The sequence below is a fragment of the Rhipicephalus microplus genome, chromosome 7 (assembly GCF_043290135.1).
Source record: "Rhipicephalus microplus isolate Deutch F79 chromosome 7, USDA_Rmic, whole genome shotgun sequence".
In the NCBI taxonomy this organism is placed as follows: Eukaryota; Metazoa; Arthropoda; class Arachnida; order Ixodida; family Ixodidae; genus Rhipicephalus; species Rhipicephalus microplus.
Genome location: NC_134706.1, coordinates 20,649,485 through 20,665,754, shown reverse-complemented (window position 1 = coordinate 20,665,754; position 16,270 = coordinate 20,649,485). Strand labels below are relative to the sequence as shown.

At 47.4% G+C, this 16,270-nt stretch overlaps 1 protein-coding gene across 1 annotated transcript; it reads right to left on the bottom strand.

Annotated features, from left to right (window-relative positions):
- Positions 1–2,257: 2,257 nt before the first annotated feature.
- Positions 2,258–11,146, bottom strand: LOC142766833 (uncharacterized). Its single transcript, XM_075868057.1, has 4 exons — positions 10,956–11,146; positions 9,371–9,430; positions 7,415–7,505; positions 2,258–2,914 (listed from the first exon to the last, which is right to left on the bottom strand). Exons 1-4 carry the CDS (start codon positions 11,140–11,142, stop codon positions 2,587–2,589), a joined length of 666 nt encoding a protein of 221 aa, XP_075724172.1. The 5' UTR covers positions 11,143–11,146; the 3' UTR covers positions 2,258–2,586.
- Positions 11,147–16,270: the final 5,124 nt, after the last annotated feature.

Genomic DNA, 16,270 nt, shown 5'->3' with positions numbered 1-16,270 from the left:
TTAAAGCTCCCCTGGTACGTTGGCTTCACCGCACGAAGGGCCAAACAACGGTCGAAAACGTTTAGCCCCTTATCACCCCCGATAAGGGTAAACTTTTGTCTGACGTCACACCTTGCAACGATGCACCATTTCTGCGCTCTTTCCGAGTTAAAAGTTCCCCTGGCGATTTCACTTCACCGCGCAAATGGCCAGAAACGGTCGAAAATTTCTAGACCCTTATCACCACCGATAAGGTTCAACTTTTGTCTGACATCACATACTTGGAGTGATGCGCCATCTATGAATTGTTTCCGAGTTAAAAGTTCCCCTGGAACGTTGCCTTCACCGCACGAATCAGCAAAAAAGTCTAAAAAGTTTAGGCCCTTATCACCCCCAATAAGGCTCAACTTTTTTCTGACGTTACACCTCCCAACGATACGCCATCTATGCGTATTTTTCGTGTTAAAGTTTCCCTGGTAAGTTGGCTTCATCGCAGTAGACGCCAAAAACCGCCAAAAAACTTTAGGCCCTTATCACCGCCGATAAGGCTACACTTTTTTCTGACGTTACACCTCGCAACGATGTGCCATCTATGCATATTTTCCGAGTTAAAGTTCCCTGGTAAGTTGGCTGCACCGTAGTAGACGCCCAAAACCGCCAAAAAAAGTTTAGGCCCTTATCACCCCGATAAGGCCCAACTTTTGCCTGACGTCACACGTTGCAACGATGCATCATCTATGCACTCCTTCCGAGTTACATGTTCCCCTGGCACGTTGACTTGACCACACGAATGACCAAAAACAGTAAAAAAAGTTGAGCCCCTTATCACCCCCGATAAGCCTAAAGTTTTTTCTGACGTCACACATTGCAGCGATGCGCCATATATAAGCTCTTTCCGATTTAAAAGTTCCCCTGACACTTTCACTTCACCCCACAAATGACCAGAAACGGTCGAAAAATGTTTGGCCCTTATCAGTCCAGATAAGGCTCAACTTTTTTTCATACGTCACACCTTGCAGCGATGTGCCATCTATGTAATCTCTCCGAGTTAAAATTCCCCTGGTACGTTGGCTTCACCGCACGAATGTGCCAAAAAACGGTCGAAAAAGTTTATGCCATTATCACCCCCGGTAAGGCTCAACTTTTGTCTGACGTCACACCTTGCAGCGATGGGCCAGCTACGCATTCTTCACTAGCTGAAAGTTCGCCTGGCAAGTTGTCTTCCCCGCAGTAGATGTTCAAAACAGCCGAAAAATTCAGGCCGTTATCACATCAGATAAGGCTCAACTTTTGTGTGACGTCACATTTCGCAGCGATTAGACTGCGTTTCGAAACCCCGGCACGCATTTCCCCGATTCTGTGAGGATTAGCAGACTGTTGCGCCATCTCGGAGCAACAACGAAAACACAAAATAATTGCATTCAATAAAGGGTTTTCTGATCAACAGGTGGCGCGACAGTCTACACACTCGTAAGGTCAATTTATTGACGGACTTCTCACACTCGCGCCATTTCGGTCAATAACGTGTCGTATTTTCATACATGGAGCCTATGGGTAGTTTCGCAACTCGTATGATCGAATAACTCTGGCAGCAATGGGCCTGCTGGCGATCTTTCCGAGCTAAAAGTTCCTTTATGCGTGAAGGTCACCGCAAAGATGCTGAAAAGCAGTGAACAAGATGAGGCCATTACTGCCATTACTGAGCCGTTTCTAGGATGGGTAGGAGGTAGTTAGGATGTTCTGACACCTCTTCTCTCCGACATGCTGCCATGCTATAACCTTTCGCGTCTGCGGAGGCGTCTAAAATATTTATACGCCTTCACAGGGCCCATCAGCTACAAAAGTTAGCCGTCCTACTATCCCCTCCTCCCGCCTTGCGTCTCAAAGACACTTCTGGGTGCCGCTCTGGGCCCTCATCTGCCAGAATAAGGCTCAACGAAGAAAACGAAACACTTTCATCGGATCGTTGATAATCGAACCCTGTCCGAGAACCGCCGCTTCCTTCGCTCGAAAGCATCTGAAACATATGAATGCGCCCTGCCAGCGAAAAAAATAATGAATTTTACCGCAGCAATGGGATTCGAACCTAGTCCACCACGATCCTAACGGAAGCGTCGTTAAAGCTGAACACCACCGCTTACCTGGCTTGAATTTATCTGAGCGATGTGAATGCATCCTATCAATGAAAAAAAAAAACAAGACAAAACACATCTCAACGTAAAGGGAACACTCATCGAGTCGCATGCAAGCAGCTCATAGGTCGACTTTTTATGGATAGTTGCCGTTTTTTTTTTCTTTATTTACTCATCATCGCCGTAGATAACTTTATGCTCAAGATTGGGTTTTCCCTTGAGTATGACTGCCTTGTGGCCCATAAAGCTTGGTGTCAAGGGAATGTTGTCTTGCTGATCTTGCTGCAGACGTTGTAGCTTGAAGTTGGAGAAGATGAGATCTACGCAAGTTCTCCTGAATGTAGTTGGGCTGTCCATGCACGAAAGGCATTGGGGAGCGTATCGGAACGCCATACGCTGGACCAGCCAGTCGTCGTTGATGATGTCAACGTTGAAGTCCCCGGTGAGTACGAAAAGGTTGTCCTAGAAGGTGGACTCACAGTGCAGCATAGCCTTCTCGATGTACCTTGCCACGACTTGTCGGGAGCGGTACGGAGCAAGGCTGACGCCGGCGCCGACTCACGTTGCCGCGCCTACTTCGACGTTCGCTTGCCAGCGTTGACGTCGTGCTTCGGCTGCGCGAGCCCTCGTGGTTTCCGTGGATTCTGCCAGGCTGCGTTGACGGCGCCCTTCCACCTATCTCGCTCGAAGCCCATCTGAAGCCATCGTGAGAGCCGAACAGTGAACTCTTTCGAAGTACATGTGAAGCCATTGCTGCGAGGTGTCCTTGACCTCCTCCTTGTGTCCTCCTTTGCACGCCCTGTCTTCGGAGAGACAGAAAGGGAGAAAAAAGACTGTAAGGTTATCCAAGTAGCTCAATCAACCACTTTGACAAAAGGTTATCCAAGCTTGTCTTTGTTAGCTTGGCACGGTTAACCCGGGGGGGGGCGGATAATTGGATAAGACAGAACACCAAGAACAAGAAAAAGAAAGAAAGAAAAAAAGAAAGGGAATGAACAGTTAGTAATAACACACGCAAGACGAACTCGCGCTGGTGGTTTACAGACGCTCGGTCACCTTCCGGTAGCTCAGTAGGACTTTTGTATCATTTTTTTATTTAGATTTGGCAAAATATGGGAAGGTAGGCGCTACGTTAGAGCCGGATATCTCAACATCATGGCAGTAATGTACAAGATAAACACTAACATACGAAAAATTAAAAGTAAAAGAAGGATAAGATATTCAGAGGCACTATGTACAAATATACACTATAGAGCGTATAGCGTATGTATTGCGCATCCAAGGAATGTATATGCACCAACTAGCTGAGCTCTAATATTCTGAGCCATAGGTGATCGACACTCTCAGCATGGCTAGGTCAGCTAATATACCCCCTAGGTAAGCGATAATTGCCTCACTACTGCCAATTTGTCGCCTGGTGTTTGGTAAGCCAAATAGTGAAACGAAAAAAAAAAACAATAAAACAGTGTTGTTGCTGCTACGGCAAAGCTTTTGTTGATGAGAGAGGAGGAAAAGCGGAGCTGCTTGTTTGCCATTCACTCGACAAGCGGGTGACTGACATGTCAGCTGCAAGCGGAAACAGCACCACTTGCCTTTTGTTTTTCAGATTGTCTTGCTGTTGCGAACTATCAGCACGTCCACGACACATTTGTTTGGAAATATTTCTCAGTTTAATGCACGCTAGACAAGCGAGCCTTCAAGAATGCCAATTTTCTATGCGTAAGAAAGGAGTAGTCGGAAAGTGTGGTTCATTCCCCCGATTTTATTAGCGACGTATAGCAAACGATAAAACTCTATACGCCACAATAGCACCGAGAAGTTTATCTAGCGCAGTAAATACAAAGGTTCACATTCTGCATCGGTAACATGGACGTGAGAAGTATTTGCAGAGTTCATCGTATGTAGGATATCACGGCAAAGTCTTCACATTCATTGGCTGTTCGTTACACAATTCTCCAGAAAAGACGATTCATAGGAACATGTTCACGTTCGTGAATAATGGACTGATCATGCTGTGCAGATTACCAACACATTGAGCCCTACACTATTAGTTTCCTTTTCTTTTACTAGGAAACTTGCTAAACTAAATAACCTTCTATAGCAAGCGAACTTACCATATAACTCAGCTTATGCTTCTACCGTTAGTTATTGAGCAAATTTCATTTACAATTTAACACGCGGCTTCATTTTTATACACATCACGTAAGCCCTGGTTTAACGCCTTAGCATTGATAACAGGGCATCATTACAGATTTTTACACTATGTACTGCAGTTATTAGTCACAATTTGTAACGCACATGTAGCATACCGGATACCAGCATCTGGTTAACCTCCCTGCCTTCCTTTTTTTCTCGTTTCTCTCTTTTTTCTATTACAGTTAAACATGATTATCACAATCCTACATCAAACATCAAATGTCACCTTGTATACAGAGAAAAATAAAGGCAGTATAGGCAGGTGTAGACGGTTAATCATCAGTTTGGCTAGGGCAGACTGATGCGCAAATGTATCACGTAACGGGCACCCTCTGGATATGAAGAAATGTTCACAAAATTAACTCACATCGACTGCATATAATGAATCAGCCTGGGTAGATACCACAGTGCTAGTCTGTACTGACTGCTTTTCATGACAATTCTCAAATATGCCTTAATCATATCAAGTATTTTCTTTCACGGATCTTGTAAGCGCAGCTTCGTGCGTCATGTTCGATGCGAAGGTCAAATCTGAGCTGTACTATTAGTAATGCAGTTAATTAGTCACTTGACTTTTGAAGACGCCTTAACAAGCCGGTGAAAGCCCCCCCCCCCTCCCAACTTTTCTGCTGCGCTTGCTTTTGACACAGCATGCTTTCTTGGCTTAGTAAATTATTTCTGGCTTTTCCAGAACGAGCTCACTCTTAATTTGATAATAAAATGAAAGTGCTTGTAGCAAGACTGCCGAGTAGTGCTTGTGCAACTTGACAGCATCAAGGACAAGATCTAAAATTTCGTGTATCGCAGCAATGAATTAAGGCGCAACAATGTGAGCTGTGAATATCTGCATAAATACAATAACTTGTACGCTGTTTGCGCAGACACGGAAATTCGCTAAAGTGCCTTGTAAAGATAGCCCATTCACGAGAATACCCAAAGAGATACTGCACTTAAAAAAAATAAGCTCTTAGTAAGACCATTTTGTCCAATATTAAAACTTCTAGAGCTTCCTTTTTGCAGCGGACTTTCTCTCACGGTGTTTTTTTTTTTTGAGGGCCCGATTTATGTCATATATGTGCTGCCTCAGCCGCTATAGTAGCGAAATCGCCAAAGCAGGCCCAAGCGACACTTCCTCCCATGCGCAGGGTAGCAAACCGGCTACCTATAGATTGGTTAACCTCCCTGGCATTCTTTTACTTCTATTTTCCTTCCTTCCGTCCTTTCAGAGCAAAGTATTTCTTTAGGCAGACCGCTGCTTAGCTTAAGTTTCAGCACTGTAGTCACGTGGCACAAATGCGCGGCCACACCTATATGTTCCACAAATCATACTCCATGTCCTTCACTACCTCGAAGAAAAAAACAACAGAAGGCAGCGTCGAACAGGCAAAAATGCCTCCTTCTCAACCATGAGACTTAAGCATGGCTAAAGCTTTGTGGGAACCATGACAATGCCCGATCGCGACTCCTTAGGAATGACTCACAGATACAGTCTGCTGGCCTATTCTCAAGGAATCGCTGCGCAATGCCACCCGCAAAGCAGTACAAAGCATTCTTTTCCGTGATGTCAAGAAGGTCGTCACCTGAGCCCTTGAGAAAAGCGTTTCTGTTATAACAGCCTGTTAAGCTCGAGGCTCACATATAGGGGCAAACGTTCAAGTAGGTACAAATCCACAACTTCGCAATTGCCGCGCTATGACAAGTTTGGCAGTTTCCCAACGAAAGCGTGTTTCAACGCAGCGATAAATTAAAACACATTTGGATGCTCACTGCAGCCATACTTCTGCCTCAAAGTGCCCATAGAATCTCCAGCGAGTCTTGCTGGAGGCGACGAGTCGGGAGGCGAGTAAATTTAAAATTTTTATTTTGATGAAGGTCTTCCCACAGCATAAGGACAGCCTGTATGGTGACTAGCCAGCCACGAATGGTGCGCGGCTGCCAAGGGCTGTCAAATCACCAGCCCGATATCCATTTTATTGCCTCTCCGATAAGCCAGCGGCTCGGTGGTGGCCCTTAGAGCGCAATTTCTTTTACCAGGAGAACTGGCAGTAGCAGTTTTGCGTCGAAGGCAGTCAAATAGCTTGTTCATTTGTTATATGAAATCTGCAGTAGATCTGGCAGCCACGAGTAGCTTACCAAGAGCAATAATGACTGACATTGCTATTAACAGACTCCCCAAGGAGTTGTGCCGCGAACTGGACCTTCATCTAGTTGAAGGTCTTGCTGTATATATGATCTTATGCTATTTTTTTCGTCCATTCCACTTTAAGTGGGTCAGAGTACTCGTAGAGTTCACAAATGTAGCTTCAGTTTGAAGTTTCTGTGCCAATCAAAAGCCTGTGATGGGCTCGAAGGTTACTTCTTGTGCACTTCTATAGGCATGGAGTGTCGAAGAAGAAAAAACCTTTATGCCCATTCCCTACAAAATACGAATTTTCCAGTGTGGTGGCCGATTCATCAAATACTTTATTAGTACTTGGCCCCTGATCGCACTCCACGGCTTTTAGATACAGCTCACATTGTGCAAGCGGCGCTATGAAGGCCAGTAGCAGTCCTTGATCTTTTTGCAGTTTTGGCAACAGTGAACGCCACACGCGTCACGTACGGTCGCGAAATTCCAGAAAGGAGTGCTACAAACGCTACATTTGCCACCGCTGTTGTCCTCTGAGCCATCGTCTGAAAATCCAATGACTACATTTCAATGCCATACTATAAATTTCGTCTCACTGAGATTTATTCAACTGTAATTAACCATACCCGATCTTCTGCTGGCCAATTTATTGCTGCATGCTAAAGAATGTCCAACACATTAGAAATGATTTCGGGAGCCGTTGGAATTTCAGACTCCCACTTTAGAAGCGACCTCGGTGATGGCATAGCCATCACTTTCGAGAGTTGGTAGTAAGAGCATGGCCCATGAAAATACATATTTAAGGCGAATTTTTTTCAACTCTCAAGACCACCTCCTTCCCTTCCTCTTGCAACAATGGAGGGCCACTTGGCTACCCAAGAGTTTGTATAGCTCAGGGCTCACATCATGCTTTAAATTCTCGACTGCTTCCCACACAGTAATCTTTCGGTGACTTTTTATACTAGCTGACTACCAATACCTTTGCGCATCATTCTTTAGCCGCTCGATGACAGCTGTGGTCTCGGGTGAATAGATTGTTCTCTTTGGGCCTCGGTGAGGTGTTGTGGAAGCTGTAAAAAGGAATGCATACCACATAACTTATGTCTGGGTCAGCATAGGAACACAGGACGAGCCCAAGATCCCGTCTATAAGCAAGTATCGTCTACTTTGATGAGAGCATTTCGTTGGCAACAGATGAAGACTAAATATCATTGCTCCATAATATTGATGCATATAATGAAGGTTTGTGACAAGCGTAATTCCTAATTCGTGATTGGTTGCAGTACGTATGAGAATTTTACACTAAATTTGATACAGATAGCTGTAGTTGTCAAAACCAGCGTTTATAATTACAGTGGTTCGTGATAAGGCATGTTACATAAACGACTGCATGAAATGCTATTTTTGGCAAATTTAGTCTGAATAATTTTTCGCTCAGACTTCTCTTCACAAATGCGAGCTATCACATGTGGAACAAATATTGTCATCGTGCCCTTGCACGATGACAATATTTGCTGATGCACTTGCTGATGCAATTATGCTCCTATTATTCCTTGCTAAAAAGTAGAACCCACTGTGTTCGGCTAAAAAAGATCAAAATAACCAAACATGAAGAACAGGCAAACAAAAAAACGCGTGATTTTTTGTTTTTTCTTAGATGGATATTCCTGGGCACGACACACACTGATCTTAACGGCCGCGCACGGAAAGGCCAGATGGTCCAGGTAATGGGTAATCAGGGTTAACCAATGTGTGGCTGGAATCTACAGACAGGAATAACATCGAGTGCTAAACGTTTATGTTTGCTGACAACAATCTATGGCTTGGGGCCACGAAACCATTATGTATACTAACAATCGTTATAACACTTTTTGCTTAGTGCAAGTTACGGAATCTTAAGGTTTGCTCATTGGTGCCACGATAGAAAAACAAAATAAAAAAGAACACACAAGGGCAAGGAGCATTTTATTGAATGGTATGCAGACGAATAAGACCCATACCCATTTATATTTCTGTTTATTAACCTATCAGTGGCACGTATGCACTTGTCCCCGTCTTTTATTTTTTCTGTCTCTGTTAGTGTCAAACAGCGAAGCAAGTGAGTGAGTGAGAACTATTCATCGAAAGGATCAGAGATTAGGGAGGCTAAGCCAAGTAGGCAAGCAAGATGAGCAGCACCATTTCGAACTGATCTGGGTGCCCGCTCTTTTGGATCATCCCTGGCAACGAGAAGCTCACCAACACGATCGAAGAATCGTCGACCGAGCGGTAGACCCCTCAGTGCTAGACGCCCCGGTGCTGGAGCCCTTGGTCACTTACCAAGACATTACCCAGCACTATGGCCTCGAGCGACACACCTATCAAGCCCCCCACGTCAGTCTTCCCAAGTGGTCTGAGATCGCCTGGCGTCGCCTATAGACCAACACCTTTCCGTGCCCTCTCGTTTTTTCCTACATCCACCCTGACGTCAATCCACGCTGCTGCCTCTGCGGTGGTATGGCCTCACTGAACCACGTCCTCTGGGGCTGCCCGGATGACCCCCGGTCACTGACCTCTTCCACCCACCCCCTACCAAGGAACAATGGGAAGTTCTTTACAGCACCGACAGGGACATACAGGCAGCCAAGCAATTACGAAATGGAACCCCATAATCTCGCCCTAATATTTACGCTGGTAAATTATTTGTTATACATATACATGGCCTTCTCAAACAAACTCTGCTGACATTTTTTTACGCAGCACTGTTGAGTACTTTATTTTATTTTAGTAAATAAACAAAATCTTGTTGACTTCATTTGTTATACCCTATTCAACGTTAACCGGAATACATCGGCTCTCCCTCCTGAAGGCCTCCAAGTAGCAAAGATTAAATAATGGTCGCTCTTCGCAGAAAGAAATGCATTCATTAATATTTATCGATATTTCTAGCACTTACCGTAACCAAGGTGCGCCGACGATTTAGAGCAGGTTGAGCTGGCTGTTGTGGGAACACCTTCTGCAAATGCGAGAAAAATTAGCGGGACACCTGGGACACCTTCTGCAAATGCGAGAAAAACAAGTCTCGATTTTCCATCAAATGACGCTTCCAACTCGTGCGGGTCCACCGACATTGTGTATATTTGCATGACTTAAACTTAAATATTCATCTAACAGACGTTAAGTAAAGCATTGCCGCTGTTTTATTAGATGGCTCAAAATAGTGTGGTATTGCCGTTTTTTTTATTTACTTTCGCTTAGCCACAGTTTACTCTGCCCACAAGATGCATTAGGTCTAAATAATTTAAAAGCTGCTGTTGGTCGGCACCAGCACGCCTCCTCCTATAAATTGTATGCTATACAACAAAACTTAGAGATCGTTGCAACGCGGACGCGTGGCTTGGCTTTGTCGTATTAAATTGTTCGCTTTGAATGACCGCGATATGTGCGGAAGACGTGCCGTATAATGAGCGACTACGAGCTATTTCGACCACCGGAGGCATGCGCCAACTTCGCCCTTCTCGAAACGCGATTTCATTCCGTAGTTCGAGAAGGGCTCATGTCCGGTATGTCCGATGCGTAACAATTGCGGGTTGTAGATGTATTGTTTACAGCAAGTATAGTATATTCTAGTACACTGTACAGCAAGGCTTATAGCACTGCGGCTTAGGAACGTGAATGCTGTCGTCAAAAAAAATCACATCTTTCGCTGCGCAAGGAAGGTAGGAAATATTCGCATCGCTATCTACACCAGCAATATAGAACACCGTTTACCACGCATGATCATACGATAAAAAAAAACAAGCGAACACAATTTCCTGGCGCACGTCGAACAAATTTATTGGCGTAACATCCCACCAAACCGTAGCTGGCGACACGAAAAAAAAAAGTACTAAATGCTGTCCACTTTTGCGCGGTACCCCGCATGATAGTTCGACGCAAAGCAAGGATACGCGTCCCCTTCTTTGATGCCCAAAATCAGCAAGCCGGTCAGCGCATAGCTGCCACCTGGGCGACGCTCTTTTGGCTGTGGGGTTCTTGAACCAAGCATGCATGGCTTCCGCCCGGGAGGGTCCTTGAAGATCGGGTATATATCAGTTTTTGTTTAAGTACATAGCGAAGATAGGCAATTGTAAAGTAAATTAAGGCGGTTGCATGAAGCCCAATGTAAAGACACAGCTTGAACTTACGCCCCGCCACGGTGGTCTAGTGGCTAAGGTACTCGGCTGCTGATCTGCAGGTCGCGGGATCGAATCCCGGCTGCGGCGGCTGCATTTTCGATGGAGGCGGAAATGTTGTAGGCCCGTGTGCTCAGATTTGGGTGCGCGTTGGAGAACCTCAGGTGGTCGAAATTCCCAGGGCCCTTCACTACAGCGTCTCTCATAATCATATGGTGGTTTTGGGACGTTAAACCCCACATATCAATCAATCAGCTTGAACCTACGCATAAATATGGAACGTGAATTATGCGTCAGGCAATAAGGTGCGATAATGCATTGCAACGGCACACATATTCGCAAGCAGCAATAAATTGTCTTTCTTACGTTCGCCTATCGGGGATCCTATACTTCCCCTGCAACCTTGGAAACAGCCGTCCACAAGAGCCACGTTTGGGCAGGGTTCGCGCAGGCGATTTCGGCGAAGTGGTCCGAGCAGAGGCGGTAGTGGCCGCCGTACAATTGCTCTCGTGCGAGTACCTCCGGGACAAGCCTTTTGGCGTAATACCGCCATACGTCCACACCTTGAAAACAAAACAAATACCGCCATAGACATTGATAAACAACACGTAAACGCGCCACAAATATGAGAGTGCGAAAAGGAAAAAAAAGTAATATGTCACAGGTTTAAAAGTGAAGCGTAGCTCGATTTTAGCGGAGGTAACACTAACTTTTTTTAACACGTATAAAGCAAGCAGTCACTATCAGGTAAAGGATTTTCGGGGCTCCCTTTTTAAACGTTCAAAAGTGGTAATGCCAATGCAAGGAACTGGTCGTTGTCGGAATTCTCTTAAGCCAAACGAGTTCGTCGAAGAGGCGCATTCAGCGAGCGTACTTTGCGAGATTTCTACGCGAATAAAAACAAATGAAGAGCCGCCCCAAGCAAAACCGATACCGAAGTGAAATTTCCGACTGCGCGTCAGCTGGCATCAAACGGATCACGAGAAACTGTCCACAAGTAGCTTCACAAGCTTACAACATTACTGAAAATTGCGCAGTACCAAACGAAAACTCACAGTAAAGCAGCAAAATGAAAATGTTGGCTTGTCCTGTAGCTGCTTTGATAAGGATGACCGAACAAAACGTGTGCATACTTTCGTCATGCTGGGAAGCGGAAAAATTTCGTTGAGTTGTTTCTTTCGTAGTTGTGGCACCACAAAGCAGCGCAGCATATCTTGCGTCCTTTTCCTAGGTTCGTCAACATTTTAAACGCGGTGGAACTCACTAAGACCGATTTTTTTTTACCTTCAAGACATTCTGAATGTTTCCACACGTGCACAATGAAAACAAACGGCAGGACCAGACAAACGGCACAGTGGTCGAAGAGATAAGAGCAAGAGCGCCGCCCGTCGGGACAACCAATACAGCGCAAGGTCAATCTAAACAGGTCTCGTACGTCGGAAACGCGGTGCAAGAATACTTCAGGTGAGTGAACGACGTGAAGAGAGCGCTTGGCGGGGAGGGACCAATCGTGTTCTCGTTTGCAGCGTTCCGATAGATGGTTCGCCGGACCGTGGTAGGCTGCTGCCAAATTCTTAAAGTCACATGAGCGACGGTTTCTTACCCCCGTATTCACAAACGCTCCTCGACTCGACTTTCACCCTTCATTTGACAGAGTTGAGCGCTGCGCCACAGCTCGGCTCAAAATAACGCTGTATACTTGAGAATCGCAGCAGATTATTGCTGATATGCAGTGACTTGTCGTGCCTACAGACGGCGCTCCCATCGGCTTTCTCAAGTGAAGGTGAAGCGTTGCGTGAAGGCACGTTCTATAATACGGGGGTTAACCTGAAAAAACCGAGTAATCGTGCGATATCAACCACGCGACACGCATAGAGCAGCACCGCGAAAGAGAGGGTGATGAGGGAGGAGGTACACGGTGCGGCGAGGGTGTTGTGGCGACGATAAATGAGCATCGCTACTTTCCCACATCACGGGGCTTTCCTACAACGAGAAGGGGGGAGGGGTAGACGGGGCATAAAGCCCCTCTTTACCTGGGCATAGAGCGCCATCTCCCAGGCTCCTTGCAAAGCAGAGCATTCCCGGGCAACGGATTGTCCCAGCGTTCGCTCACCTAAAGTATTCTTGCGTGCACCGTGGTCAAAACAAAAAGTGGACTGAAACCGATTGCGACAAACGTCAACAACCAGGTGACGATTGAAGCGCGACTATAGATGAGGAAGGACAAACAGCGAAAACAAAAATAATAATTAAATGTTTATTTTCAATAGTTTAAATTACATTTGTTCAAAAATTAGTAGATTACTTTAATAACGTTTACTTTCAATATATTTATTTTATTAGTTAGAAAAAATTTTAGATTATTTTAATAAAGCTTTGGTATGTGGTTGAGCGCGTTTTTTTCGTTGTGTTTTAGTAACAGCGGGAAAATGCAGGTAGTTTGATAACATGGCCCATCAGATTTGGGGGCGTATCCAGGCAATATGTTATCAGAGCTTGTGTTTAGTTCGGCGAGAGCTGTCTCGATCCGTTGAAGCGCCTGTAGCTGTTGCCCTAAGTCCTGAGCCGTTAGGGCACTGGCAATGTCCGTTGGCAGTCTGCCTGGGTGGGCCATTGCTTCTTCTGGATTCAGTTTGCAATCGCACAACGCGTGAGCTAGCGTGGCGGTCGCACTGTTACACACAACACACTTTGCACTCTCGTATAGACGTCGTGGCACATGAAGCGCACGAGTGCAGGCGTGACCATCGAGTTCGTTTGCAGCTGTCTGTAGAGTACCGCCTGTTCTCTGGCGAGCTGCGGGTGTGGGTCCGCCAAACGCGCAGGGACTCGCCTGACGGGAACCCAGGGGCGACAGCCTCGTGGAGAACGTTCGGTTCCCCGGCCTAAACATCGAGACGCAACTTCATGACTACATATAGTGGGGTAGCAAGAGGGGTAAGAGGGCCCTGTGCGGCACCCTTCTACCTCCACCGGTGCTTTAATGAAGTTCACTTCTTTCTCTTGTAGGCTTATGCCACAGGAGCGAAAGAAAGACACGCCTGAACGATAACCGATGCCAGCCCGGAACGTGAGCCGTGGCTTCACGTGCCACGGCCTAGCACCTTCTTTATTTTCTTCTGTCGCCATCGCGCGCTCTCCGGTTAGCGCGCCGCCCGAATGAGGGCGCTACAGGGCCCCCCGTATAGACTGGAAGTCGGAATGTGACATGCCGTTTGTGTTATTCCAACGGAAGATCAGTCGTAGATGAGAGGCTTTCTAGGGCGGTCTCCAGGTACGCCGGCTTGAGTCGGACCAAGCTGACTGTCTCTTCACGGCTGTTCTGAAGTAGAGTGGCAGTTTTGGGGGTGCGGTGAAGGACGCGGAATGGTCCGTCGTAGGCTGGTGTCAAAGGTGGTCTGACCGCGTCGAGGCGCACGAAAACATGTGTTGCAGTGGCCAGATCAGGGTGGACGAATATGGTCTTGTGTTCGGAAGGTTTGGGTGGAGTGGGCCGGAGGTCTTGAACGCAGTCGAGGAGGCGTTGTAGGAATTGCTGTGGCTGGTCTGGTAGCTTCGTTGACGTGAAGAAGTCTCCCGGAAGCCGTAGAGAAGTGCCATACACCAGCTCTGCTGTTGAGCACTGCAGGTCTGCCCGGATGACAGCTCGTAAACCTAAGAGCACCAGTGGCAAGGCATCAACCCAGGTGGCTCTATTGAGGCGGGTAGTCAAGGCGGTCTTCAGTTGTCGGTGAAGGCGTTCCACCATGCCGTTGGCACAGGGATGATAAGCCGTGGTACGGCAATGTCTGGCTCCGAGGATGCGATTAAGGCAAGTAAACAGCGAGGACTCAAACTGACGTCCACGGTCTGTTGTCACGGTGCCAGGACAGCCAAAACGGGATACCCACGTAGAAATGAAAACGCGGGCAACTGTCTCGGCTGTGATATCTTGAATTGGAACAGCCTCTGGCCAGCGTGTGAAGCGATCGACCATGGTCAATATATAACGGTACCCCTGAGACACTGGTAGAGGGCCCACAATGTCTAGATGAACATGGTCGAAACGACAGCCGGGTGGAAGGTAAGGTTGGGGCAGCGTCTTAGTATGACGGGAGACCTTTGTCATCTGGCAGGGCAGGCACATGCGCGTCCAAGCGCGCACATCACCGTTGATTCCGGGCCAGACATAGCGCTGGGTGAGAAGACGCTGAGTAGCCCGAATGCCAGGGTGACAGATGTCGTGTAAGGAGTGGAAAATGGTGCGTCGTAATGAAGCGGGAACGAAAGGACGGGGAAGGTCAGCTGAGACATCGCACCACAAGCGCTCAGATGATAATGTATGAGGCACCAGGCGTAGTCGGAGAGAACGGGGGTTCTCCCGAAAAGCGGCAAGCTCTCTATCATCCTGCTGTGCCGATGAGAATGAGGCCCAGTCGATGGTTGGCGGTGGAGAGTCAACCGCGGCTATACGAGAAAGGGCATCTGCGGCGGTGTTGTCAGCTCCTTTCACGTGGCGGATGTCAGTTGTGAACCCCGATATATAAGCCAGATGGCGGAGTTCACGGGGCACGTACTTGGATGAGTTAGTGCGGAAAACATACGCCAGTGGCTTATGGTCAGTCAGCACGTAAAACGAGCATCCTTCCAGGAAATGCCGAAAGTGCTGTATTGCAGCGTAGATGGCTAGTGATTCCCGGCCATAGACGCTGTAGCGGGTCTCAGCAGGAAGTAGCTTCCGAGAGTAAAACGACAAGGGTCTCCACTCGGAGTTAATGCCCTGCTGCAAGACGGCTCCGACGGCCACGCTGGATGCGTCCACCATCAACCGAGTAGGGGCGTTGCTGCGTGGATGAATGAGAAGCACGGCGTTAGCGACCGCTTGCTTAGCAGCAGCAAAGGCGGCCTGGGCCTCTGACGACCAAGGAATGGCGGAGGACGGGCCGGCGGTCGACCGAAGGAGGTCGGTGAGTGGTCGTAGCAGTTCGGCACAGTGTGGTATGAAGCGCCTGGAAAAATTCACAAGCCCCAGGAATTGGCGTAATTGGCGCAGTGTTGTAGGCTGAGGATAATCCTGAATTGCTTTAACGTGGGACCGGAGAGGGCGTATTCCTTTGGATGATATGTGATGGCCCAAGAACTCGAGCTCAGATGCGCCGAAAGTACACTTAGAGGCGTTCACAACGAGGCCGTACTGCTGAAGACGTTGGAACAGAGCGCGTAGATGGTGCTCATGATCTTCAGGTGTGCGGCTGGCGATGAGGACATCGTCAAGGTACGCAAACACAGTAGGAAGACCCCGTGTGACCTCAGAAATGAACCGCTGGAAAGTTTGAGCCCAATTGCGGAGTCCAAAAGGCATCCGCACGTATTCAAACAACCCAAAGGGCGTCGTGATGGCGGTCTTAGGTATGTCGGCGGGCTCGACAGGAATCTGGTGGTACGCCTTAACAAGGTCCACTTTGCTGAAAATTGTGCAGCCGTCGAGGCGCGATGTAAAATCCTGGATGTGAGGTAGAGGATAGCTGTCGTGGACAGTCTTGGCGTTCAACGCTCGATAGTCCCCACAAGGACGCCAGTCACCAGGATCACGCTTTGGCGCCAAATGCAGCGGGGAAGCCCAAGTGCTTGACGACGGGCGGATAATGCCGAGCTGCAGCATGTGGTCAAACTCCCGTTTAGCAATAGCTTGGCGGTCTCCG

Bases quoted from the DNA above. Each gene is read 5' to 3' on its own strand.
- LOC142766833 (XM_075868057.1), bottom strand. From the start codon at position 11,142: ATGGCGGTATTACGCCAAAAGGCTTGTCCCGGAGGTACTCGCACGAGA. The intron at 9,431-10,955 runs GTAAGAAAGACA...TCGCATTTGCAG, and splicing joins AGGATCCCCGATAGGCGAAC to AAGGTGTTCCCACAACAGCC. The intron at 7,506-9,370 runs GTAAGTGCTAGA...TCCTTTTTACAG, and splicing joins GTCGGCGCACCTTGGTTACG to CTTCCACAACACCTCACCGA.